Genomic DNA, 24,933 nt, shown 5'->3' with positions numbered 1-24,933 from the left:
GGCGCTAAGAGGGTCGGCGCGAGAGGAAATGCCGGTATACGTCTTAGATCGGCCGGCGCTAGTACCTCGGCGCGATAGAAAGCGCCTGCCTAGGTTTTCGCGGCGCGATTGAAATTTATTTCGCTTCTTATTTCTCCAGCGCGAAAAGTTTATTAATTGCTTTATTTACTCCCGTCAAAAGTTTACCTCAAAACAACAAAGCAGTTGATCGATCGAACTCGATCGTACTCCTCCGGGACTCCCCGGCTACTGCCGCTCTTCTCCGCGACTACGCGACTCCGCTCTTGCCGCTCTTCTCCGCGACTCCGCCCCTGCCGCTCTTCTCGGCGACTTCGCCCAGCCACTGTAAGTAATTAAATTGTCCTTTTCATTATTAATTAGTATTTTATTGAGTTTCGTTTACTCGTAAGAAAGGGTTTATGAGAATCCCGTGTGCATTGCATTAATGAAAAATTAATTACAGAATCCACTTACATTTGAGAAATAAAAAGATTACCTACCAAGTAAAAAGAAACCAAATTAACCTGAAGAAAATAGAAATTTCGAACATATCTCTATAGAAAAAACCAATAGTATGCTTTGTGCTATTCATATCCCAGCAATAATATCATTTCTTCAATTCAGATGTTTTTCAATTTGAGAAAGGCGAGCTAGCAGTATTCCTTTTATAATTCTTCTCTCTTTCTAATTTTCAATCTGTTTTTTCATCCAATTTAGACGTTTTTCTGATTTCTCTTGACAACAGGAAGCTACAGCAACCTTTCTCCACTAATGGTCCAATTTGATGGAATTTGTAGTATTAAATCCGTATTATAATCAAGCTTATGTGTTGGTTTCTTTTGGTTTTAATTCATGGTTGAAATTAGAGCCAGTGTTACCTGTAGATACTAGTTAATTGTTTTGCTTGTGTTTAATTGGTTGATTGAGTTTAGAATTGTAAAAGTTTGAGGCTTCAATGGCATTTGAACTAAAGTACAAACTCAATTCTAGATTGAAAAGAGATTGTATACTTCCTGCTGGTCCAGTAGAATCAATTTAGTATGTAGTTTCATGTTGATTTTATAGAGGAAATTATAATCTATTTGATAGATAAGTCAGCACCTTCACTCAAAAAAAGGGGAAATGTGTAGTGTGTCTATATACAATTTTAAATAGACAAATTTTCCCATCAAAATAACATAATATCCAATATCCCCGTAAAAACTTTACATTATTTCTTCTATCCCCTTTTATCTATTTAACTCTTTTGTTAATTATTTTATACATTGAATTGGCAAAAATATCCTTTCCTCTGTCTAGAGGTGTCCAGTGCTAGTACTCTCTTCTAAAGACAACATGGAAAGGTACAAAGTTTGAAGCTTGATCCCCTCTTCTGTCACAACTGAGGATCCAAATTTAAGCAATTGATAACATAATTAATTTGGTGCCAAAGATGGGTTTTGATCCTTTAGACTGGTACTGTCAGCTGGTACAAGGTAGTGTGTGGTCTCAAGCTGTAGAGAATGCATTTGACATGTACATGCCTTGTGGCATGCAGACAATGATCTTGGGCATATCCCATTTAACACTGTTTGGTGTTTGCTTCTACTAGACTTGGCGAATCCTGAGGCTGTACCATGCAAATCCATTCCCAAAAATTTGCTCATTATTTTTGTTTAATTTTGATACATTTCTTGTTTCTCTAGCACACAAAATAGAAAACCAAAATGAAGTTTCATTTGGCTAGTATCATAACGTACTGTATAATACCAGGCTGACCTGATTTGAAGCTGGTACATTTTTATATGGTTCTCATATTTCTGGTATTAATCTGATTGTAATTTTTTGTATAATATATGTTTCCGAAGAGAGCTCTCTCATTTGAATTTACTGTTCACCTTGCATAGGTTCTGAATTCTGACACTACTCACCAAAGCTGCTGCATGGAGTTGTGTGCTTGTTATTCATTTGCAATTTTCTTACAATATGTCATTGTCATTTTACTTCTTGATTTTAGTTTTATTATGATGTACCATTTACTGTAATATAACTCTGACGATGATTAATGCTGAACAAACAAAGCGGATAGATAGGTTAATACAAAACCACCTAAAATGATAATTTATTTGTATTCCATTGTAGGTTGTAGAAGCACCTTCCGATTTTACCCCTCCTCCTGACGGGGCTGCTCTCTGTGCATATCAGGACTTTGAGAATCTTAGAAATTTCCTTGTTGCCCTTGGAGATTTGCATCTTCCTACTTTTGAGGCCTCTGATCTTGAAAATATTTTAGTTCTCTATCTCTTTCTCTCTCTCTCTCTCTCTCTCTCTCTATAGTAAGATCTTAGTTATGTGGTAACTTTTTTTAACTCTTTCTTGGCTTTGCTTTTATGGACGAAAAGCTGGTTGAGTAGTTAACTGCATACTAGCATTAAAATCGCATAGTGAGAGGAGAGGCAAATCTCACTGGACAAGGTCAAATTCGTCTTTTTCTTCTTTAAACAATAGCAATGGAACCTCTACATGTTCATCCTCTTCCACAACAAAGTATTTGTGCGCAAGAATTCAGAACCTTCTATGAACTCCCTCTTTCTGTCCCAGTCGTCAGAGGCTCTATCTGTCGAGCAGAATCACAGCCTTGATGTCTCCATTGAATCTTCTCAAATGGTACATACTAATTAACATCACTTGCGTTACATTGAACAATTCTTAATGCTCCTAAATTTTAAGGTACCAATTTGTCAGGTATTTTACTGAGATTACTACATACTTACACTAAATTTTCAATATATTTTACTGCTTTATTTGTTAGACTGCATCACATTCATTGCATATGCTGGTGAGCACAATGTTGTCAGGCAAGAAGCCAGAGGAGGTCCGAGAGGTCAATTTTTTTTTTTGTATTTTGTTTTATTCATTTTCTATTTACTGGTACGATCGATGGCTCGGTATCAAATTTTTATTTTTGTTAATATGAGAGAAATTATCACATAACTAATAATCATAAGTGTAAGGGCACAAGTGTCATTTTAATTCAAATGAAATAATTTCTCCTTTGTGTATTACTTATGATCTAGATTAAGCTTAGGAAGTGAAAAAAAAATGTGTGTAATTGGTCCGTACCAGTACATGGAAGGTAACTTATGATCTAAATTAAGCTTAGGAAGCGAAAAAAATGTGTGTAATTGGTCCGTACAAGTACATGGAAGGTAACTACTAAATAACTCAGCTAAAGAAATTGTAAATCTCTTCTCTTCAGCCATTTATTTTTCAGGTGAAAATAATTTGTTGTTGCCAACATAATGAGCTTCTGTCTGTGTTCCATGTTTCCCGAAGCTTTTGATGTGCTGTAAGTACCAGGAATGACCGCTCTTTTCCATATTACATATCCTACGTTACCGTACTGAACTGACTAATACATTCGTGCGCCGGTGTGGTAACATCAATTCGCGTCAGGACAGTCCTCCAAACCTGAGCTGAACACATGCATCTCCATATTAAATTTCAATTTTCATTCATTAGCCATATGGCAATTTCCATTGCTCTAATTATTACCTTATTTTTCTCCCTTATAATTGTCTCTCTTTTTTTCCCATTTTAAACAGAGATAACATCCAACAAGAAGCCAATTTATACTTGAATGTTACTGGTAAAGTATAGTATTTGCCACGTGCTTTTCATCTCATTTTTTCTTCCATTATAAAGGTACACTGTCTGTTATATTCTTTGTTAAATTTAACATAACTGTACAACGCACCGATATAGTGAAATGCCCCATCCATATATATTTCAGTGATTAATGAATAATGTGAAAAAAAATACTAAACAACTATTCCAGTCAGTTACTCTTTCTACTGGTACACTTGCAAAACTTTTAACTTTTAGTCGTACACTGTGTCAATTTTAAACCATAATTGCCAAATATTCAATCAAAAAGTTAGACCCGCCAACAAATGCCATCTTGTCAGTACATGCAACAATTTGATTACGTATGGTAACAATTTCAAATTTTTTTTTTGTAGAAAAAAATGTATTTATATTACTGTTTTTCCTCGTAGGATCTTATTACAAAAGAAAGAAAAAATCTTGACTCAACAACCATTCCTTTTGCCAGGTGCTTTGGTTCAGAGATCCAAGGGCTTCAAGAAGGATCTACTAGAAGTGGTAAACAAATAAAAATTGTCTATGCTTCATATCTCTAGTTCTTACTTTAGACTTCAAAAAATGTAAATTGAATTACTAGGTCCCTATAAATGAGGATTGAACTAGTTAATTGCTCGATTGCTTTTGTGGACTAAATTTTGGATTGGGGTAAACATAATTTCTCAGCAGTGAGACTATATTGTTGTTTATAATTTTTTCATTGTTCTATTAACAGCCGGCGTGGGATAGAAATTTGCAAGTTCGGGTAAAGTAACTTATTTAGTGTAAAATTTGTAAGTTGGGGTAGGTAAAGTGAGGCTTATTTGTAAGTTGTAAACTTTTTTTGAGATAGAAATTATGGTTTCAAGTTGAACTAAGTCAAACCATTGCACATGCATATAGACAACACTCCAATGAGTATCCCAGAACAAAAAATTTCATTTTTAGAATTTTCTATGATTTATAGCGAATTTTTGAAATTTTAAATTTTTTTTTATTACCCATGACTTTTGGCGGCGTTTCAGAAGCGCCGGGAAAGGCTATTTTAAAAAAAATGGTAAGTCTTTTGGCGGCGCTTCGCAAGCGCCGGGAAAAACTTCCAAACGTCGGGAAAACTATATAAACGCCGGGAAAGCCATACTTCGGGCGGCGCTTCGCAAGCGCCGGGAAAAGCTTCCAAACGCCGGGAAAAACCATACAAACGCCGGGAAAGCTGTATTTCGGGTGGCGCATCGTAAACGCCGGCAAAAGGTCCTGCAAGCGCCGGCATAGGCTTTTGCCGACGCCAGTATTACTGGCACTTGTCCAAGCGCCGGTAAAAGCCTTTAGTGGCGTTTTTTAGTGTTTTTGGCGGCGTTTGTAAGCGCCGGGAAAAGGGTGTTTTCTTGTAGTGCTGTCTAAATACGAGGGAGAGAGGATTTTCAAAATACAGATTTCATCTTATGAGAAGTACCAATCTGAAATATTTAGAAGGTAATTGGTCAATGGCTAAGAACTTGATAACAATAGGTAATCGTAACTTTAGCAGGTAACAAAATGCTTAATTTTGACCTGCTATTGGTACAAGGAAAGGCATTGCTACAAGGATCATGTAACAATGGCAAGAATTAAACTAACAAAAATTAATTGTAGGAAATAGTAGGCATTAAAGTAACAAAAATTACTACACTGTTTGCATAAATCATAGTAATTAGTCAAGAATTATAGCTATTAGTTTTGCTGAATTTTGGTTAATTCTCACTCTAGGGTCAATTCCAATACATTTAAATATTTACTTAAAGAGTTTTTTTTTTTTTTTTTTGTTCTTGCTGACTTTTCTATCAGTTTGATACATATATAGTGAAATACAAAAATGGACAGAAAGTGAGAGGGGGAGAGCTTACCAGGGATGAAAATGTCTAAGGCAGCAAAAGGTGTGAGGTGGTTGTAACGCAAGCAAGAGGAGAGATCAGGAGCAGATCTGAGAGAGAGTTGAGGACGGTGAGTAGCCGAGAGAGATAAGATGCAAAAATCGTGAGAGGAGAGGCGGTGCGCACCGAGAGAGGAGAGAACGATCTGATTTCGATTTAGGGTTGGGAAAGAATACATGAGAGAGAGAGAGATCGGGGAGATGGATTTTAATTTTGGCGTGAGGAAGAGAGGAAGAGAGGATCGCCTCTCTCTCGCCTGAGGTTTTCGCCAGGAGTTCGCCAGGAGAAAGAGAAGGAGAGGGGTCGGGTCGGGTCGTGTCTGGGATTTTAATGGGAGATCTCCAGTTCACCAAATTAGATAAGGATATGTAAAGGAGCCTAACTGGACGCGTCCTGTTCCGCAAATTTTAGATCCGATCAGCACGATTTTTGAAGCAGATCGGAGGGTCAGAAACGTGAATTAAAACAGACGTTTTAATTCGTGAAGTAGGATAGCATTACTCTATATATATATATATATATATATATATATATATATATAGTATTTTTCTCACTGATTGAGAGGTGGTGTATTTGCATATTTCCACTGTGTACTCTCATCTCCACCTAGTGATCTACTACCTGCCACATCATCTGCATTTACTAGATCATTTAACTCTTTAATGTCCTCATCTGAGAGTTTCAATTTCAGTGCACTTATGTTGCTCTCCAAGTTCTTAATTTTGCTGGTTCCTGGCATAACCCACAAAAATATAATTACTTTTCATTAATATATATACCATTTCAATTAACCTTCCATAAAAAAGTTAATAATAACAACCATATTGTTTATAACCATTTGAGAAGGAATATTTGCTTTCTAAAAATAATTATTTCAGAAGGAATGTGATAGAAAATAAATCAAGCAAACCTGGGATGGGAACCACATCATCCCCTTGGTGAAGAACCCATGCCAGGGCTAGTTGAGCAGTTGTGCATTTGTGCTTCTTCGCTAGACTCTCAAGCCGAAAAAACAAATGTTTGTTCTTCTCTAAATTCTCCCCCACAAACCTTGGGTGATTTGTCTATTTTCCAGTAAAGAAAAATAATTAGTTTAGTAACTTGTCTTCGAGATACAAAGCAATACACACCATTTTCTGGTATTATGAAGGGTGGTCTGTAACATTGTATCATTATTTTGTAGAGCTTTGAATCAGTAACTCAATTTTGGTTTTGTTTAATTGGGGTTTGATTTTCATACAATAAAGAAAAAATCAGAACGAAAATTAGTTTGAGATAATGATTGGATAACCGTGCCAATGACTGTTACATTATAAAATGTACCTTTAAATCAAGGATTACAAATGGAATGTTATACCACAGCAGTAAATCTCTTTACTAGTAAACTACTAGGTTTAGTAATTTATTTTATTCATTATTTGATTTGGTTTTACTAATTTAACTCTTGAATTAGTGCTTGTAGTATAGTTCTTGATTATCTCAATATGAATTAAGATTAACAAAATCATTTCTAAATATTTAAACTGAAGGTGAATTTGTCAGAGTAAGGCAAAAAGAAATATGGTTTAAAATTTACATAATATGAGCCATCCTTTAATTCTTCAACAACTCCCCTTCCACCGAAAAATCCACGACCAAGGGGACTGTAGGCTACTATTCCTATGCCAAGTTCTCTGTACACCAAAATGCAACTAATAAGTAACCTTAACAATACTCATATATGTGTGTTTCATTGGATTTTTTTTTTCTCATATGCAGTTGCATATGAAAGAACATTCAACTGAAACCATATAACATAAAATTCTTCGCAGGTACTTATCCTATTCTACCATATTTTAGCATGTTTGATAAAAGAAAAAAGTATTACCTACAAAGTGGCACAATTTCTGACTCGATATCACGGGACCAGAGGGACCATTCCATCTGCAAAGCAGTGATTGGATGCACTGCATGTGCACGCCTAATTGTATCAGGACTTGCCTCCGACAATCCTATATACTTCACCTTCCCCTCTTCAACTAGCTTCTTTAGTTCTCCAACCTATATATATATAGATCAAAAGCTCAATCTAATAAGGCTACTGTTTACTGATTGGTATTACTTTAAGTAAACAAATCTCGAGAACTTGTGGCCTCCTATTTGTCTACCAAATTAAGGTTTTGGGCATCGATGAGCAGGCCCAATCAATTGATAATTGTTAATTAGCAGTAATAAAGAATTAATAGGATAAGAACGTAATTACAGTTTCCTCGATTGGAATGGTTGTATCAATCCGGTGCTGGTAGTAGAGATCAATGTACTCTACTTCAAGTCTTTTAAGGCTTGCCTCGCAACACGCACGGACATAATCTGGCTTGCCGCATATCACTAGATTTCCAGCAACATTTCTTGAAACCCCAAATTTGGTAGCCACTTGCACCTTTACCCTTGGCAAGTGCTTAAGAGCCTGATATGTGAAGGCCTTTGTAAGTAATTTGGAAAATAAGAAATTTTTTGGTCGGCCACTACAAATGGATTTGTTAGTTTTATTTCCTAGCTCCTTTCAGTAAATCTAAAAAACAACTGACCAAACTTAATTTTTCTGTTGAATTTCCCAAAATCAAGCATGAAAGCAACATAAATGTTTTTTATTAAAGGCTCCGGTTCACTCTCGTATTTTTAAGATGCTATTTTCAAAAATTAAACCTCTATATGTCCATAGAGAAACGATGGCTCATGTCACTGCACTAAGCTTGCGGTTACAAATTCTAAATCTAAATCCCCTGTATGAAAACAAAATAAGATTAAAGTCTAGAACTAACCTTACCAACCAAAATCTCATTGGTATGAGGTCCAACATCAGAGGTGTCAAAGAAGGTGATGCCGTTGTCAAATGCATGTTTTATTATCGATATGCCGACATCATCAGAAACCGGAGAGTTGTAAGCATATGATGTGAGCCCCATGCATCCAAAACCCAGCTTTGATACCTGCAAAATAACCGTAATTAATTATTTCTGCAAAATTAACTGTGCATGAATTACAAAAAAGTGTCAAAATATATAGTACCTCTAATCCCTGGGATCCCAATTTCACTCTAGAAGTGGCCATCTGCGCTTGCTCTGTTTTTCCTCTTGAACAAGTACAGAGAGGAGTTGCTTTCATATTTATGCTGTTAGGGAATGATACTTTTACTAATTGATTAGGGAAGCAGTGACATCATATTATCATAGTCAGTAGCATGACCCAAATCATCTCCAGTTTTAAAACAATTCTTGCAATCCATTTTGCTTTCAATATTTAATGTTAACCTCAGGCTCCCAAACAATTACTGGACGCATCAAGTTTTGTAATACTGGCGGAGATCAATTATATGCAAGTGAGTCATATTTGACTTTGAATAATTTGACAAATAAATTCTTCAAAAAGTCTATATAAAATTTGAACAAGGAAAACAGCTGCTGCTATTTAAAAAGCAAGAGTGGGGTTGTTAACATGCGTTCACATTATACACAAGTATTTATTTTCTTCACACATATATAATTCATGTAAATCTACAAAATTAAATAAAACAGGATGTACTTGATAATGAACAATTTTTAATACTGTTTTTAAATCAATTTAATAAGACTAAATTAAAGAAACTTTTGGAACGAAACATACCAACAAAATTTCATATAATTTGCCATTAATTTATAGTTTGCTGATGTTTAAAGACTATAATTAATTTCAAACAATTAAAGATCTAATTCACTTGATAAGTGTTATAAGATCTGGACAATGAGAGATCAAAACATTTTGAATCTTAGATTCTGACGAGAACTGAAGTTCATGACAACCGCATTGTTTTACCAGCATCACTCTAACTTCCTGTGGAATTGTTGTGATTTTCCATAATTTTGGACAATTTTCTATAATGAGTTTTCTAAGACAGGGAAAGTCACCATCATGTGCCTGCCACTCCACCAAATTGAGTGTGTTTCTCAATGAGAGCAGTTCAAGTGATGGGTAACTAGGTTCCTTGGGTTGCTTGGAAGAACCATATTCTGCCAACAATGAATATATGTTGCATCCATCTCCCATATTTCTAACACGAAACCTACCTGATAGTTTTAGAAATCTAAGATATGGCAGTCGACCAAATGGTGGTAAGAAGTTAGGCTCGGTCCGGAAGTTTATAGTAAGAGCTATCAGTTTCGGAAGTAATGGATTAAGTAACCATGCAAGAAGGGAAAGCTCGCCCTCCATAATTTAATATTACAAGCTCTGTGAGGTTACCATGAGGTTGGAGGCTCTGGAGTACAACATCCTGTATCTTTTCATCATTCTCATTCTTTACATTCTTACTTGAACGGACATTTAAATGGAGATGGAGTTCTTTAGCTTTGCAATTCACCATACTGTGATCTTCCTGAAAGTCTAAAATTAACTCGTGTAAATTTAGCTTTGATGCAAGATTGGCATTTTTGGAGCACTCCACGTCATGGATGTCTCTGAGCCCTGATATCCACAACAACCCGCTAAGCTTATTCATATTCTTAAGCTCTCCCAAATTCATGCCATGACACTAAAATGTCCATTCAAAGGTTTAAGAGTTGTTAATTTTCCAATCCCAGATGGCATGCTGATAAGAGAGACAGGTAAATCTAGAACCCGTAGCCTAGTTAACTGCTCTATGCCTCTTGGTAGCTCTTTAAGTTTTGCACAATATCTTAATGATAATGTACGCAAGTTACGAAGCAGGAAGATGGATTCAGGCAACTGCTGGATTTCACCACTACTCAGCTGAAAGTACCGAAGGTTAATAAGGTTTTTGATGTTTTCAGGAAGCTCACGAAGATAAAAGCTATTCAGATCCAAAGTTTGAAGGTTGTAAAGAAGACATAAAGCTTCAGGAAGCGTTTCCATCGGAGAATATTTAACAGAAAGGTAGGGCAAATGTTTCAACATGCCGAGTGTATTTGGCAACAAGGAATACCTCAACTGAAGAGCTCTCGCACAAACAATCTCGGAGAAGATTGCTAACTCAAAGTTCCGACTTCTTGGATATTCCTTTACAAATGTTCTAACAGACCAGTAGTTAATAGGTGCTAAAAGAGAACTCAAAAATTGATCTTGTTTTGTTATGTACAAATGGTATACTTCGCATGGACCATTGTAGTGTTGGTCATTTTCTAAAACAGGTCAGTATGCTTCTTGCGAAATGGATCTTGCTAGATCATGTATTAAATCATGCAATAAGTACCCAGTGAAAGGCCCACGATTAACAAGTGATCTGCTTTGCAATTCATCGAAGTACTCGTTTCCAATCTCTTCCAATGTTTTCAATTTCCTTGTATTGCCATTAATATAGCCTTGTGCCATCCAGAACCTAACCACCATGTCTTTTTCAAATGGCGTATCTTTCGGGAACATGGATAAATAAAGGAAACATGGCTTAAGATGTCGTGGCAATTTCTGGTAACTTAACTGTAATGCTTGTATAATCTCTCCAGTCTCATCTATTTTTGATATATCACTCTCCAAAATTTCTCTCCATTTCTCTTCATCCATTTCATGTCGGAGAATGCCTCCAAGTGCCTTTATGGCCAAAGGTGAGCCTTTGCACTTTTTGACAATACCACAACCAATCTTCTGTAGATTTACATTTTCATTTGTCTCCTTACTACCAAAAGCAAAATGCTTAAACAGTGACCAACAATTTCCCTCAGGTAATGAACCCAATTGAAAAGGTGATGTTGTCTGCATGATCGTAGCAACCAAGGTATTGCGAGTAGTTGTCAAAATTCTTACAAATTTAGCACCAAAAAAACCAACCCGAAAGCGCTCCCACGAGTTTCTTTTTTCATTCCAAACATCATCTAGCACGAGAAACAAGGCAATACCTCTTATCTTTCCCTTGAGAACATCTTGAAGTTTGCTTAGTTCAAAGGACTCACAAGGGTTGTCACTCACCGAGTCAATAATAGCTTTGGATAGCCGCACTAGATCAAAATCTTCAGATACAGATATCCAACATCTCTTGTTAAAAAACTGACAAATCCTAGAGTCATTGTAAACAAGCTGGGCAAGCGTGGTCTTACCGAACCCACTCATTCCAACAATGGGAATAACCATAAAATCAGGACCATTTGAAGGTTTCAAGAGGCTAATGATCTTCTCTTTCTCCTCCTCCCTACCAAAAATAGCTCTCTTGTCCATATGGGAGCTGGTCTGTGGACAAATTTATGGATCCCTAACTACCCGGGTCCCATCCTCCTCCCTGAAATGAAGATCCCTACGTGCATTTGAAATCTCTTCAAACCTCTCTCTTATACCCTTGATTTGTTCATCCATGCCATCTGGAATCGACGCCTTGGTAATAGTAAATGAATAAGAAGCAAGGGGGGTTGATGTGTACATCTCAACAAATTTTCTCTTAGTCCCTGTAGATTTGTATATCAAAATTTCTCTTAGTATCCCCATAATTATTTAAAAAATAAAAAAAATATATTCTCTTAGTCTTTTACATATTCATTGAGAAGTCAATAAAAATCTAACACAAGGGTTACCCAAGGATCATTTTAGGTTTTCTATTTTTTTACCTTTGCGTTGTTTTGTATGGAGTGCATAAGTTTTTTTTTTTTTTCTTTAAAATTACTTTGTGGTCGAGGCTACCAAGGTGAGTGTAGTAAAATAAAATGAGCATTAATTACAACTTATACGACAACATTCATAGAAAAAATTAAATTCAACATACAACACAGCTACTTTGTTCTTCTGCATTGATGTTGTTTCTCAACAGTATTGCCCATAGTAGGAAATATTGGCCGATACCGATCCGGATTGGCCGATACGTATCGATATAGCCCGACAATGATCCGATACCAAGCCGACATTCGAGAATTTTGTGTTTTTCGTCCAATTTCTGCTATTTTGGTCCGATTCTAGTCATTATTCGTCTAAAAACTTGAACCCATGATTGATTAAATAAAGTATAAACTATGCACATGCTGAAATAGAGAAATATGAACCCGTGATTAAAGATGTTAACAATATTTCATTTGGTTCTACAATGTCTTTTTTTTTGTTCTGGATAACAATATCCCAATTTTTATTATAATACAAATGACGATGAAGTGATCCAGCCAGCACGATATAGTTTCTGGCAGTGAAAGAGTGTGTTTATAGTTTTAATACTTGTATTAGTGGATTATTTGATTGTAATCATTTATCTAAACATAAATTATTGATAAATTAATTTTTTATCAATTTTTTTTCTCCTTTTTAGTGTAAAACAAGATTCTGACCAAAAAATCCGATTTTCCGATCCGAATCGGTCGATACCAGCCGATACCCTGATCCCAGATCAGTATCGGCTGGGATCGATCCCGATCCCGATATCAATATTTCCTACTATGGTATTGCCTCTACATCCCCCTTCGTGTGATACTCTCTCTGCCAGCAACTCTGCTTGCAGGTTGAGTATACAAGGGTTAAAGTCCCAAAGCTATAATCTTTTTTAGGCAATGAGGATGCACAATTGTGATATTTCAGTTGCATTCTATCATCTAACCACTTAGGCACTATGCCAGTAAAGTTAAATGCATAGAAGGAAAAATTAGAATCAGAATCAGTCACTTCAGCAGATAATCGATTAGAATCAACCGAATCTGATTGAAAACTCAGATATTTTTGACAGAAGCTTGTTTTGTATTCGGTTTGATTTGATATTTGGTTTTAGACTTAATTTGAGCTTATTTAAGACTTAATTTGAGCTTATTTAAGACTACAAGGACTTGTATGTGATTTTAGAAAACCGCCAAACGGTTTATTGGGTTAAAAACAAAGAAATATATGATATATAAAAATAATAGTGATAATATTAAGATTTTTTTAAAAAAAAAAATCAGATTTAGGGATTTCTTTATTGGGCGCATAAATAGATATCTTTAATAGCCCTAACCCAATTGAAAAAAAAAAATCCCTAAATCTCCTCACTAAAACTGATGCACAATACCCCCTTAACCCTCTGACTGAATAGGTCCCACTCAAGACAGGTGGGCCATCTCGTTCTGACGAGGGGCCCTTGATGATCTGAGAACCAGCTTTTTTCTCCAATTAGCAGTTTGATCTAGTCAAATAACAGATTTCACACCGAAATCCGACTTGAGGTCGTAGCACTTCGTTTTTTTATGAAAAATTGCTACAAATAATCAGAATCAACGTCAAGAATCGATCCACAGAAGAAGAATCAACGAATAATCGCTTGACTCGGCCTGTTTGAACCGGTTTTTCGCTGAAAAATCGCGTACCAAGGAACTCGATACAAAATCGGATGGCCGACGGCTGATTCCGGTCCGACTGGGCCGATTCCGGTTTGACTCAGCCGATTTTTCCTTCTATGGATAAATGTTAAACAACTAAACTCACATGAGCTAGCATACATACATGAAAGCTGATAAGACAACAGTGTGGTAAATTTAGCTAGGTTTCCGTACACCGATGAAATAGTCATCAGACCTTTCATCGAACATCTTGTGTGCAATAATTGAAGTACCAAAAGATATAATTAAAAGCATACCCCCGTCCCTATGGTAGGCCTCGATAGCAGCATCTCCGCTCTCCACTATGGATCTGAGCACCTCGTAGTAGAAGTCGTCGAGCACATCCTCTGCTTGGTAGGCCACACCTCTCAGCTCCGCCAGCCACAGACGAACAGAGCTGTCGTGTATTTCCCTCTCTTCAGCATCCTGTTGAACGGCCTGGATCCACTCAAGCATCCGACTCAGCTTCTCCAAATCCTCTCTGACACTTTTGTCGCGATCGGTAACAGGGGAAGTGGTGCCCCGAATGGCCTCGAGGAGCTTGGTGGAGAGGGATTGGAGGGAATAAAACAGTCCAGATGCCATTAAATTGAATCTCTCTCTCTAGTCTCTACTCTGTATACTGGTGTATGTCTATGGGCATTTCTCAAGAAAAGGAAAAACAAAGACTAGACTTGTGCAAATTGATTGAAATTGCTTCAGCGGAGTCATGGAGTTGGTAAACAACCCGTGGGTTTATTTACTGTGTCACACACCGCATAGGAAATCATGCTGCAGGTTCGGGACAGCTATTATTTATTTTTTCACTTCCAAGTTCTAATTATTACAATGGACTATATATTGTTGTTCTTCTCTTGCCACACCAAATCAAGTCCCCGCCCTTATGGCACGACCACATGGCACCTTGAATAGGTTGGTGAACTGAATCTAATAAAAAATAATAATATAAAAGTATTGGTAGAATACGACAATTGTGCGGCCATTTTTATTAATAACCCAAAAAAAAAAAGTTTTTAACAAAATAACCCTAATTTCTGAATATTTTCAAATCTGACCAGACCGCCAGGGTTGCTGGCGGTCCGGTTCCATAGCAAACCGCCAGGGACCTGGGCGGTCCACTATGGACCAGACCGCCAGTGATCCTGGCGGTCCACTATGCTGCCAAATAACAGCTCTGTCTGCTGTCTCTCCAGCACAGTATCATTTATTAAACCACAGAGAAGAAAGAGAGAGCGATTTTGGCGATTTTGAAGCGATTTTAAGCGATTATAGGCGATTGCTACAGGTATATTATTTTTTATTTAATTATTTTATGTTTAATTTTTAATTAAGAATTATTATACCCGCAGTCTGTAAAAACTATAAATTAGGCTTTAATTAATATTATAATTAACTTTTAAATTCCAAAAAATAATGAATCTATTATACTGTAATTCTTATGAATGTTTTTTTTAAATGTAGTTTGTTAAGGATAAAATGCTGGTTGCACTGTACGTGGGCGGTAGGCTAATTAAGGGTGTAGAGGGCGTGTATTACTCGAAAGATGCCTCATTCGGCTTGCAGGTTAATGAAAGAACCACATTTATTGAACTTAAGCAACTAGTATACGAAAAGACTGGTGTGAACCCCAACCGGTATGAATTAGAATTGGCTACCCGAATTGACACACAACGGGCTGGGGCGGGTAGACCTTACTTTGTGAGTTTTCCTATAACAGATGAGGAGTTGTGGAAGGCTGTGTACCAACAATTTGAGTCTAGGGGGGTCGCTATGATAGACTTATATTCCAGGAGGGTTCCCCAGGCCGGGGCTAGACCTTTTAGTGCGGCTGGGGCTGGACCTTCTAGGGCTCCCCCTGCTGGACCTTCAGGTTATGACAATTCGGCTTATGACAGCCAGGGGTACCACCACTCCCCTCATGACAGCCAGGGGTACCACCACTCCCCTCATGACAGCCAGTGGTACCACCACTCCCCTCATGACAGCCAGGGGTACCACCACTCCCCTCATGACAGCCAGGGGTACCACCACTTCCCTCATGACAACCAGGGGTACCACAGTCCCTGTTATGACAACCCGGGGTACCATAACTCCCGTGAGTTTACTGAAGTTGTACCACCACCACCACCACCGCCCAGACAGACACCCATAATCCCTACATTTCCAGCTATACCAGAGTCAGTACCGATACAGTTATCCATTAATCGAAATGATACTAATATTGATGTTGATGCTATTGATGCCATACCGGAAAGAGAAATGGAAACCGGAGATGAATACCAAGGAATTTGGGAATCTGATGACTTATCAGATGGTGATGCAAATGTACCAGGTTTGTCCAGGGAAGAAAAATTCCCAATCAGGGGTCGGGGGAATAGGCATCATGTCGCCACATTCAACGATACCACAGCTTTTGAAGAGGCTGACATTAGTTTCTTTGGTCCTCGTGTTGTATACAATCGTGAACTTGCCCCAGGGCAAGTCTATACCAACATAGATGAACTTGTAAAGAAAATCCACGAGACTCACGTTCACGGCAACTGGGAATGTATATTAGAAAAAAGGGAATAAAAAAGATTGGTTGTGATATGCAAAAATGCCCCTCGTTGCGAGTTTCGCCTTTATGCAACCCCTGCGGGTTCGGGGGAAGCATGGATAATTAAAAAGTGTGAACCACCTCATACATGCAAGTCTGTGTCCACAAGGACAGACCATTCAAACCTGACAGCATCACTAATTGCCGATGCAATTGAGGCAGACATTAAGTTGGACCCATCGATGAGCATCAAGGCGGTGGCTATGGCCGTCAGACACAAATGTATAATATACACATACACATACACTTATTTCTAGCATATTCAAAAATAATGCAACCCATGTTCAACCTAAATATCAGGAATTTAAAATTCATAAAATCCAAATACATTACTAAATAATACAATACCGTCGAGTCCATAGAATAAGGTAACATAAAATTCATACAGCAACAACCAGTTCAAATAGCAATTATACAAACCGTTACAGTTAAAACATTAAATACTACAACAACATACAATTGGACTCTTAAGCCTTACGAGATGAGAAGCTTGCTCCCTTTTTTTCCTCAGCCCGACGGACGCACGCAGGACACTCCCACGTAGTGAGACGAGCGTCATTCAGCGGATCTGCATGCGGGTCCATGCAATTGGGATGAACAGCTTTGCCACATTTATAACAGAAGAACATATCCACCATATCTCCCTTCAGCTCACATAAGCAGCACTGTCCCCATCCAGGTGGAGGGACCCTGTCCACCCAGCCTTCCATCAGCATTTTTCTAATTGATGGATCAAGAGTGCTCAGAAATTCTTCATTATTTCTGGGTGAGAACAATCTTTCCAAATTCCTCATCGCGTAGGCTTCAGCCGTCCAAAAATTATTAATGAGTGCTATTTTTGCTTCGCATTCGGTTTCAGTTCTTCCTCTATTTTTTTCAACTTTGGGTGCCATTATAACTAGGATTTCAAGTGACAGCAATTGATTAGGAAGGCTAATTATGTGCTTAATTAAATACTAACTGTACAGTAACCAACGACTAATTCCGTACGAATCTCATTGCAGATCAGACGATCTAAGTTCAACTTTGAATCAAATTTGTCCAAAACTTTTTGAACAAATCCCAATCCATTTATTATATGGCGCCGTAGCTGATTAGCTGAACCTAATGCAGTACGTAGTATTCAACTTTTTTACCGTTAGAACATGACTCTGATAATTAATATTTAATCGTACAATTTCATTTCTATATGATCAGATTCTTGTCTTTGGAAAAAATAAGCATAAATTAAACTTGATAGGAACTTTGCAATTGACTACTTTCCGGCCTTGCAATTGTTTAAATTTAAAAATGGACCGTTAGAATAATGTACATTAACAACAGAATGACAATGAAATTATTTTATCCGTGCGCGCTTACTCTATTTGTATTGTATTTGATAAAATGTATATGAATTACAAATATTTTGTTCATTTTATTGAGTAAGAATACGAATAAAAAATTGTTAACTTATTGAATAAGGATTTAGATAAAAAATATATATATATATATTAATTGTACCCTTACCCAAAAAGATAAATTCAATAAATCAGAAAATAATATATGATAATTTTTATTTAAAAAATTAATTAAATATTACTATTATTATTATTATTATTATTATTATTATTATTATTACTATTATTATTATTATTATTATTATTATTATTATTATAAATTGATTTCTACACTATTTTATATTATTTTATTTTATTAGCAATAATGACGAGACTGGTTTATATATTTAATAACTAGGACAAGCTTCCATAAACATACAATTAAATAGAGTTACGACTTATAATTCCTAATCAACCCTAACCCTCAATTTTTAACCATAACCCCGAACCCTAAATTTTTATTTATAACCCACAATACCAACAATTCGAGAAATTCAACCATCTTAACCCTCAATTTGTATCCTTAAACCCTAACCTTAAATTTTTATCAATAAATCACAATCCAAGCAATTCGAGAAATTTGACCATAAATCCTAACCCTAAATTTTTAACCATCAAGCCTAACCCTAAATTTTTATTAATAACCCACAATTCAAGCAATTCGTTTTATTCAAATATAGCCCAACAACAAAATCATGGCCCCAATTCCATACAAATTCAACCAACAACAATCTTACGAACTAAACCAGTTAATTTACACATTCAACCGATTAATTTACAAAACCAACCAATTAACACAATTCATTTACAATTTTAACCAATTAACCCTAACCCTAAACCCTAATCGGGTCGCCTTCCGGGAAAATCAACAACCCGGCAAGGTCACAAGCAATTCAGAACAACCAATTCATAACGAGTTTTGATTTAGATAATTACCTGGGAGAGCTTGAACACACAACGAGTCAGCGGGTTGCGGTCGGTTTCGAGATCCTTCGCTTCGCCTCCAAAAATTTCCGAAATCACCAAATCACGGTCAATGCACCACAAAGACACCACTACGAGAGAGAGAGGGGAAAAAAGATTCGAAATCGGTTAGAGAGAGAGAGAGGGAGAGAGAGGCAGAAAGAGAGAGAGAGAGGGAGAGAGAGAGGCAGAAGAGAGAGAGAGGGAGAGAGAGGAGCAGAAGAGAGAGAGAGGAGCACCTGGGCGGAGGCGGGCGGCGGCAACGGCGGCGCTGGGCGGGGCTGGGTGGGCGCGGATCGCTTTTTTTTTTTTTTTTTGGGGTCTGGTTCGCTAAACAGAGAAGAAAGGGAAGGGGGCGGGGCGGATTTGGATCCGCTGCATTAATCCCCACTGGACCGTCAGGGATCCAGGCGGTCTGGTCCCTATTGGACCGCCCAGGATCCTGGCAGTCTGGTATGGAACTGGACCGCCAGTAATCCTGACGGTCTGGTTAGATTTAAAAAAAAATCCAATTTTCAGGTTATTTTGGTAAAAAACTTTTTTTTTTGGGTATTAATAAAAATGGCCGACAATTGTGTATCGCAATATGGCATTTAAACAATGCTACAACAAGAATCAAATGATTTATGTAATATGTTTTGCTATATGGTCGCCAACAGGGTTTAGACTTTAGACGAGGATGCCAATCCATCGGATCTAATGGGTTAGGTGAGCTATGCATGTCTGCGTTCCGCTTTAAGATTTGTGTGTTTCACTTTATAATTTGTGCGCTCTATTTTCATATTTGTAACGTGTTAGTTTCAATATTCGTACAAGTTAAGTTTGCACGGATTGTATAGCGAATAAAAAAAAGTTTTGGCCCTTAAAAGTAGAATACATGCATGACGCTAGTGCCTAAACAAAATTAGAGTAAATGACAAAGATATATAGTCCTTAAATATGACAAAAATCAGTTTTTGGCTGTTATATATAATTTAAAAGGTCCATTTTTGGTCCTTAATTGTTTTTAATTTGAATAAAAAAGGTATGAATGATTAAAAAATTATATGAATATTTCACTAGTATCATAATGATATGCATAGTGACATGTATGTAAATATAACTTTTTAAATAATTTTTAAATGACATGGATGTCGACATTTATATTTATTTACTCAATACGTGATGATGTGGATTATATATATATGAGATGGGCTAGAGTACATTACAATGTATAGCCTTTCTTGTATATTGCACTATAAATCACGTGATTCAAAGTTCAAATAACTTATCCAAACTGTTCATCTTGTTGTCCATATTAATATGTGTTTCGAGACCAAATTTTACATTTTTTGGAATTTTTTTACTATTCTTTTAGATTTATTGAAAATCGCTGTTTTTTTATGGTCCAAATTATTTTTGGGAATGAATCATGTGTAAGCAAAGGCGGAGGGAGTAAGAGTCAATGGGGGTCAATTGACCCCCATTTTTTTTTTTTTCAAAATTTTTGTATTTATACATAGTTTTCTATATAATTTTGAGTAAAATGTTATAGATACGGTAAAATGCCCCCCATTCGCGGCATAAAAAAGTTTATATGATTGACCCCCATTCACGATTGACCCCCATAGACAGAAAGTCTGGCTCCGCCTAGTGTAAGGTATACGGGTTCTAATCCTCTTCAATTGAATGGGTACTATTGGAATATTTTTTGTCTCATTCGTATCTCACATCTTTATCGTTATTTTTAAAGTTCAAACAATCGATCCGAATCATTTAACATGATGTCCCTATTAAAATGTTTTTGACGATCAAATTTTAAACTTTTTGACAAAGAATTATTATTTTCTTAGATAGGTACAAAATCCTTTTTTCTTGGATGCTTGAGAATTTTCTGAAAAACCAGTGATTTTAATATGGTGAAAGCCATCGTGTGATATGCTCGCCAAGAGGACTTGATGAGCATAACTCTAGAATCTATAATTTTGAATTGGTTTCAAATGACGAATCCAATCCGTTACACATATCTACTTTACGAGTAATGCGTGTACATGCAAAATTTTGAACATTTTGAATTTATTTAATATAATTTTAAAAGGTCAACAAAATGAAGTTCTACTTTAATGCATTTATTTTTCATTATTTTTTTACCATTTTACTTTATACTAAATGAATTCAAAATTTTTAAAATTTTGCATGTCACGTATCACTTGTGAAATTTATCGGTTTCAACGATTTAAATTTGTCGTTTAAAACCAAGCCAATAGATTTTAGAACTATGCTTGCCAAGTTCTCTTGGTAATCATAGTACAAGCTAGCTTTGCTTGTAGTATTGTGTCGATTATTCGATCAAAGAGAATTTGGCGAGCATAGCACATGCTAGCTTTGTTAGCGGTATTGTATCATTTATTGGATCAGAGATATTTATTGACAATTTTAATTGTGTGGCCTGGATCAATTGATCAATTGTAGAGAGTACCGTATTCTTTCAAAGAACCAAATTTTCAAGATCTATATGGGCCATAAAATATATTATAGCCTGTGTAAGACTAAAGGGCCTTGTGACAAACCCAACAGCCACAAAATAATCCCTTTCATTTTTTTTTTCTTTTTTGTATTATAGCACGAAAACAATAAAAAATTTTAAGATTTAAGCATTTTTTTATCACATCTTAATTTATGTAAGACTAACAATTCCAAACACCTGTGTGGACACTAGAGTACCAGACCACATAAATCAAATTCACTGAACATTGAAAAATAAAATATAGGGCCAAATTTGCGACTTTATTTATTGGAATTATTGATATTCTAAAGACCTTAACAGCTACTTTGGAGAGATCATTTGCTGCTGCTACTTTATAAGGTTTTATGTGATTATTTAATTTGTGCCTGGTCATTTTATGTGCGGTTAAAAGTCGCTACATATATTTTTTTAACAACAAAACAAAAATAAAATGACAGTAACTGCAATATAATAAACCATTTATATATAGTAAATCGTCCAAATTGTAAACGAAAAAGGAAAGTAAATGAAAATAGTAAATCGTCAAAAAAGTTCAATTTTATCTCTTCAGCTATATCATATATATATAATCTTTTTCTCACTGATTGAGAGGTGGTGTATTTGCATATTTCCACTGTGCACTCTCATTTCCACTTAATAATCTACTACCAGCCACATCATCTGCATTTACCAGATCGGTTAACTCTTTAATGTCCTCATCTGAGAGTTTCAATTTCAGTGCGCTTATGTTGCTCTCCAAATTCTTAATTTTGGTGGTTCCTGGCATAACCCACAAAAAGATATATAATTACTTTTCATTAATTTATATACCATTTCAATTAACCTTACATTAAAAAAGTTAATAATAACAAGCATATTGTTTATAACCATTTGAGAAGGAATATTTGCTTTCTAAAAATAATTATTTCAGAAGGAATGTGATAGAAAATAAATCAAGCAAACCTGGGATGGGAACCACATCATCCCCTTGGTGAAGAACCCATGCCAGGGCTAGTTGAGCAGTTGTGCATTTGTGCTTCTTCGCTAGACCCTCAAGCCGAAAAAACAAATGTTTGTTCTTCTCTAAATTCTCCCCCACAAACCTTGGAAAATTTGTCTATTTTCCAGTAAAGAAAAATAATTAGTTTAGTAACAGCAACCTGTACTTGTCCTCGAGATACAAAGCAATACACACCATTTTCTGGTATTTATATGAAGGACGGTCTGTAACATTGTATCATTATTTTGTAGAGCTTTGAATCAGTAACTCAATTTTAGTTTTGTTTAATTGGGGTTTGATTTTCATACAATAAAGAAAAAATCAAAAGGAAAATTAGTTTGAGATAATGATTGGATAACCGTGCCAACGACTTTTACATTATAAAATGTACCTTTAAATCAAGGATTAATTACAAATGGAATGTTATACCACACCAGTAAATCTCTTTACTAGCAAACTACTAGGTTTAGTAATTTGTTTTATTCATTATTGGATTTTGTATTACTAATTTAACTCTTGAATTTGTGCTTGTAGTATAGTTCTTGATTATCTCCATATGAAATTAAGATTAACAAAATCATTACTACATACTTAAACTGAAGGTGAATTTGTCAGAGTAAGGCAAAAAGAAATATGGTTTAAAATTTACATAATATGAGCCGTCCTTTAATTCTTCAACAACTCCCCTTCCACCGAAAAATCCACGACCAAGGGGGCTGTAGGCTACTATTCCTATGCCAAGTTCTCTGTACAACCAAAATACAACTAGTAAGTAACCTTAACAATGCTCATATATGTGTGTTTCATTGGGTTTTTTTTTTCTCATATGCAGTTGCATATGAAAGAACCTTCATAAAATTCATCACAGGTACTTATCCTATTCTACCATATTTTAGCATGTTTGATAGAAGAAAAAAGAATTACCTACAAAGTGGCACAATTTCTGACTCGATATCACGGGACCAGAGGGACCATTCCATCTGCAAAGCAGTGATTGGATGCACCGCATGTGCACGCCTAATTGTATCAGGACTTGCCTCCGACAATCCTATATACTTCACCTTCCCCTCTTCAACTAGCTTCTTTAGTTCTCCAACCTATATATATATATAGATCAAAAACTCAATCTAATAAGGCTACTGTTTACTGATTGGTATTACTTTAAGTAAACAAATCTCTAGAACTTGTGGCCTCCTATTTGTCTACCAAATTAAGGTTTTGGGCATCGATGAGCAGGCCCAATCAATTGATAATTGTTAATTAGCAGTAATAAAGAATTAATAGGATAAGAACGTAATTACAGTTTCCTCGATTGGAATGGTTGTATCAATCCGGTGCTGGTAGTAGAGATCAATGTACTCTACTTCAAGTCTTTTAAGGCTTGCCTCGCAACACGCACGGACATAATCTGGCTTGCCGCATATCACTAGATTTCCAGCAACATTTATTGAAGCCCCAAATTTGGTAGCCACTTGCACCTTTACCCTTGGCAAGTGCTTAAGAGCCTGATATGTGAAGGCCTTTGTAAGTAATTTGGAAAATAAGAAATTTTTTGGTCGGCCACTACAAATGGATTTGTTAGTTTTATTTCCTAGCTCCTTTCAGTAAATCTAAAAAACAACTGACCAAACTTAATTTTTCTGTTGAATTTCCCAAAATCAAGCATGAAAGCAACATTAATGTTTTTTATTAAAGGCTCCCGGTTCACTCTCGTATTTTTAAGATGCTATTTTCAAAAATTAAACCTGTATATGTCCATAGAGAAACGATGGCTCATGTCACTGCACTAAGCTTGCGGTTACAAATTCTAAATCTAAATCCCCTGTATGAAAACAAAATAAGATTAAAGTCTAGAACTAACCTTACCAACCAAAATCTCATTGGTATGAGGTCCATACACATCAGAGGTGTCAAAGAAGGTGATGCCGTTGTCAAATGCGTGTTTTATGATCGATATCCCGACATCATCAGAAACCGGAGAGTTGTAAGCATATGATGTGAGCCCCATGCATCCAAAACCCAGCTTTGATACCTGCAAAATAACCGTAATTAATTATTTCTGCAAAATTAACTGTGCATGAATTACTAAAAAGTGTCAAAATATATTGTACCTCTAATCCCTGGGATCCCAATTTCACTCTAGAAGTGGCCATCTGCGCTTGCTCTGTTTTTCCTCTTGAACAAGTACAGAGAGGAGTTGCTTTGATATTTATGCTGTTAGGGAATGATACTTTTACTAATTGATTAGGGAAGCAGTGACATCATATTATCATAGTCAGTAGCATGACCCAAACCATCTCCAGTTACAAAACAATTCTTACAATCCATTTTGTTTTCAATATTTAGTGTTGACCACAGGCCCTCCGCCAAATACTGGACGCATCAAGTTTTGTAATACTGGCGGAGATCAATTATATGCAAGTGAGTCATATTTGACTTTGAATAATTTAACAAATAAATTCTTCAAAAAGTCTATATAAAATTTGAACAAGGAAAACTGCTGCTGCTATTTAAAAAGCAAGAGTAGGGTTGTTAACATGCGTTCACATTATAAACAAGTATTTATTTTCTTCACACATATATAATTCATGTAAATCTACAAAATTAAATAAAACAGCATGTACTTGATAATGAACAATTTTTAATACTGTTTTTAAATCAATTTAATAAGACTAAATTAAAGAAACTTTTGGAAAG

General features: G+C 36.1%; 3 protein-coding genes across 6 annotated transcripts; 1 reads left to right on the top strand and 2 right to left on the bottom strand.

Moving 5' to 3' along the window:
• Positions 1–401: 401 nt before the first annotated feature.
• LOC144554621 (kinesin-like protein KIN-14P) lies at positions 402–3,962 on the top strand. Its single transcript, XM_078302937.1, has 5 exons — positions 402–1,025; positions 2,454–2,646; positions 2,792–2,863; positions 3,254–3,332; positions 3,587–3,962. Exons 2-4 carry the CDS (start codon positions 2,503–2,505, stop codon positions 3,320–3,322), a joined length of 285 nt encoding a protein of 94 aa, XP_078159063.1. The 5' UTR covers positions 402–1,025; positions 2,454–2,502; the 3' UTR covers positions 3,323–3,332; positions 3,587–3,962.
• Positions 3,963–6,049: 2,087 nt separating this feature from the next.
• Positions 6,050–24,534, bottom strand: LOC144554605 (putative aldo-keto reductase 1). 4 transcript variants are annotated; one of them, XM_078302918.1, is made up of 7 exons: positions 24,348–24,534; positions 24,098–24,268; positions 7,774–7,977; positions 7,399–7,571; positions 7,108–7,204; positions 6,442–6,595; positions 6,050–6,263 (listed from the first exon to the last, which is right to left on the bottom strand). In XM_078302918.1, exons 1-7 carry the CDS (start codon positions 24,387–24,389, stop codon positions 6,082–6,084), a joined length of 1,023 nt encoding a protein of 340 aa, XP_078159044.1. In that variant the 5' UTR covers positions 24,390–24,534; the 3' UTR covers positions 6,050–6,081. The 4 variants fall into 4 exon arrangements, with proteins under 4 accessions (XP_078159044.1, XP_078159042.1, XP_078159047.1 ...); XM_078302916.1 differs by lacking the exons at positions 24,098–24,268; positions 24,348–24,534 and adding exons at positions 8,333–8,500; positions 8,580–8,686; XM_078302917.1 differs by lacking the exons at positions 6,050–6,263; positions 6,442–6,595; positions 7,108–7,204; positions 7,399–7,571; positions 7,774–7,977 and adding exons at positions 21,695–22,016; positions 22,200–22,353; positions 22,886–22,982; positions 23,161–23,333; positions 23,538–23,741.
• LOC144554388 (uncharacterized) lies at positions 11,736–14,401 on the bottom strand. The gene is made up of 2 exons (XM_078302708.1): positions 14,074–14,401; positions 11,736–11,935 (listed from the first exon to the last, which is right to left on the bottom strand). The coding sequence occupies exons 1-2, from the start codon at positions 14,399–14,401 to the stop codon at positions 11,736–11,738; spliced, it is 528 nt and encodes a 175-aa protein (XP_078158834.1).
• Positions 24,535–24,933: the final 399 nt, after the last annotated feature.

This window comes from Carex rostrata, chromosome 5 (genome assembly GCF_964058835.1).
Source record: "Carex rostrata chromosome 5, lpCarRost1.2, whole genome shotgun sequence".
Taxonomy (NCBI): Eukaryota; Viridiplantae; Streptophyta; class Magnoliopsida; order Poales; family Cyperaceae; genus Carex; species Carex rostrata.
This window is presented reverse-complemented; position numbering and strand designations above follow the sequence as displayed.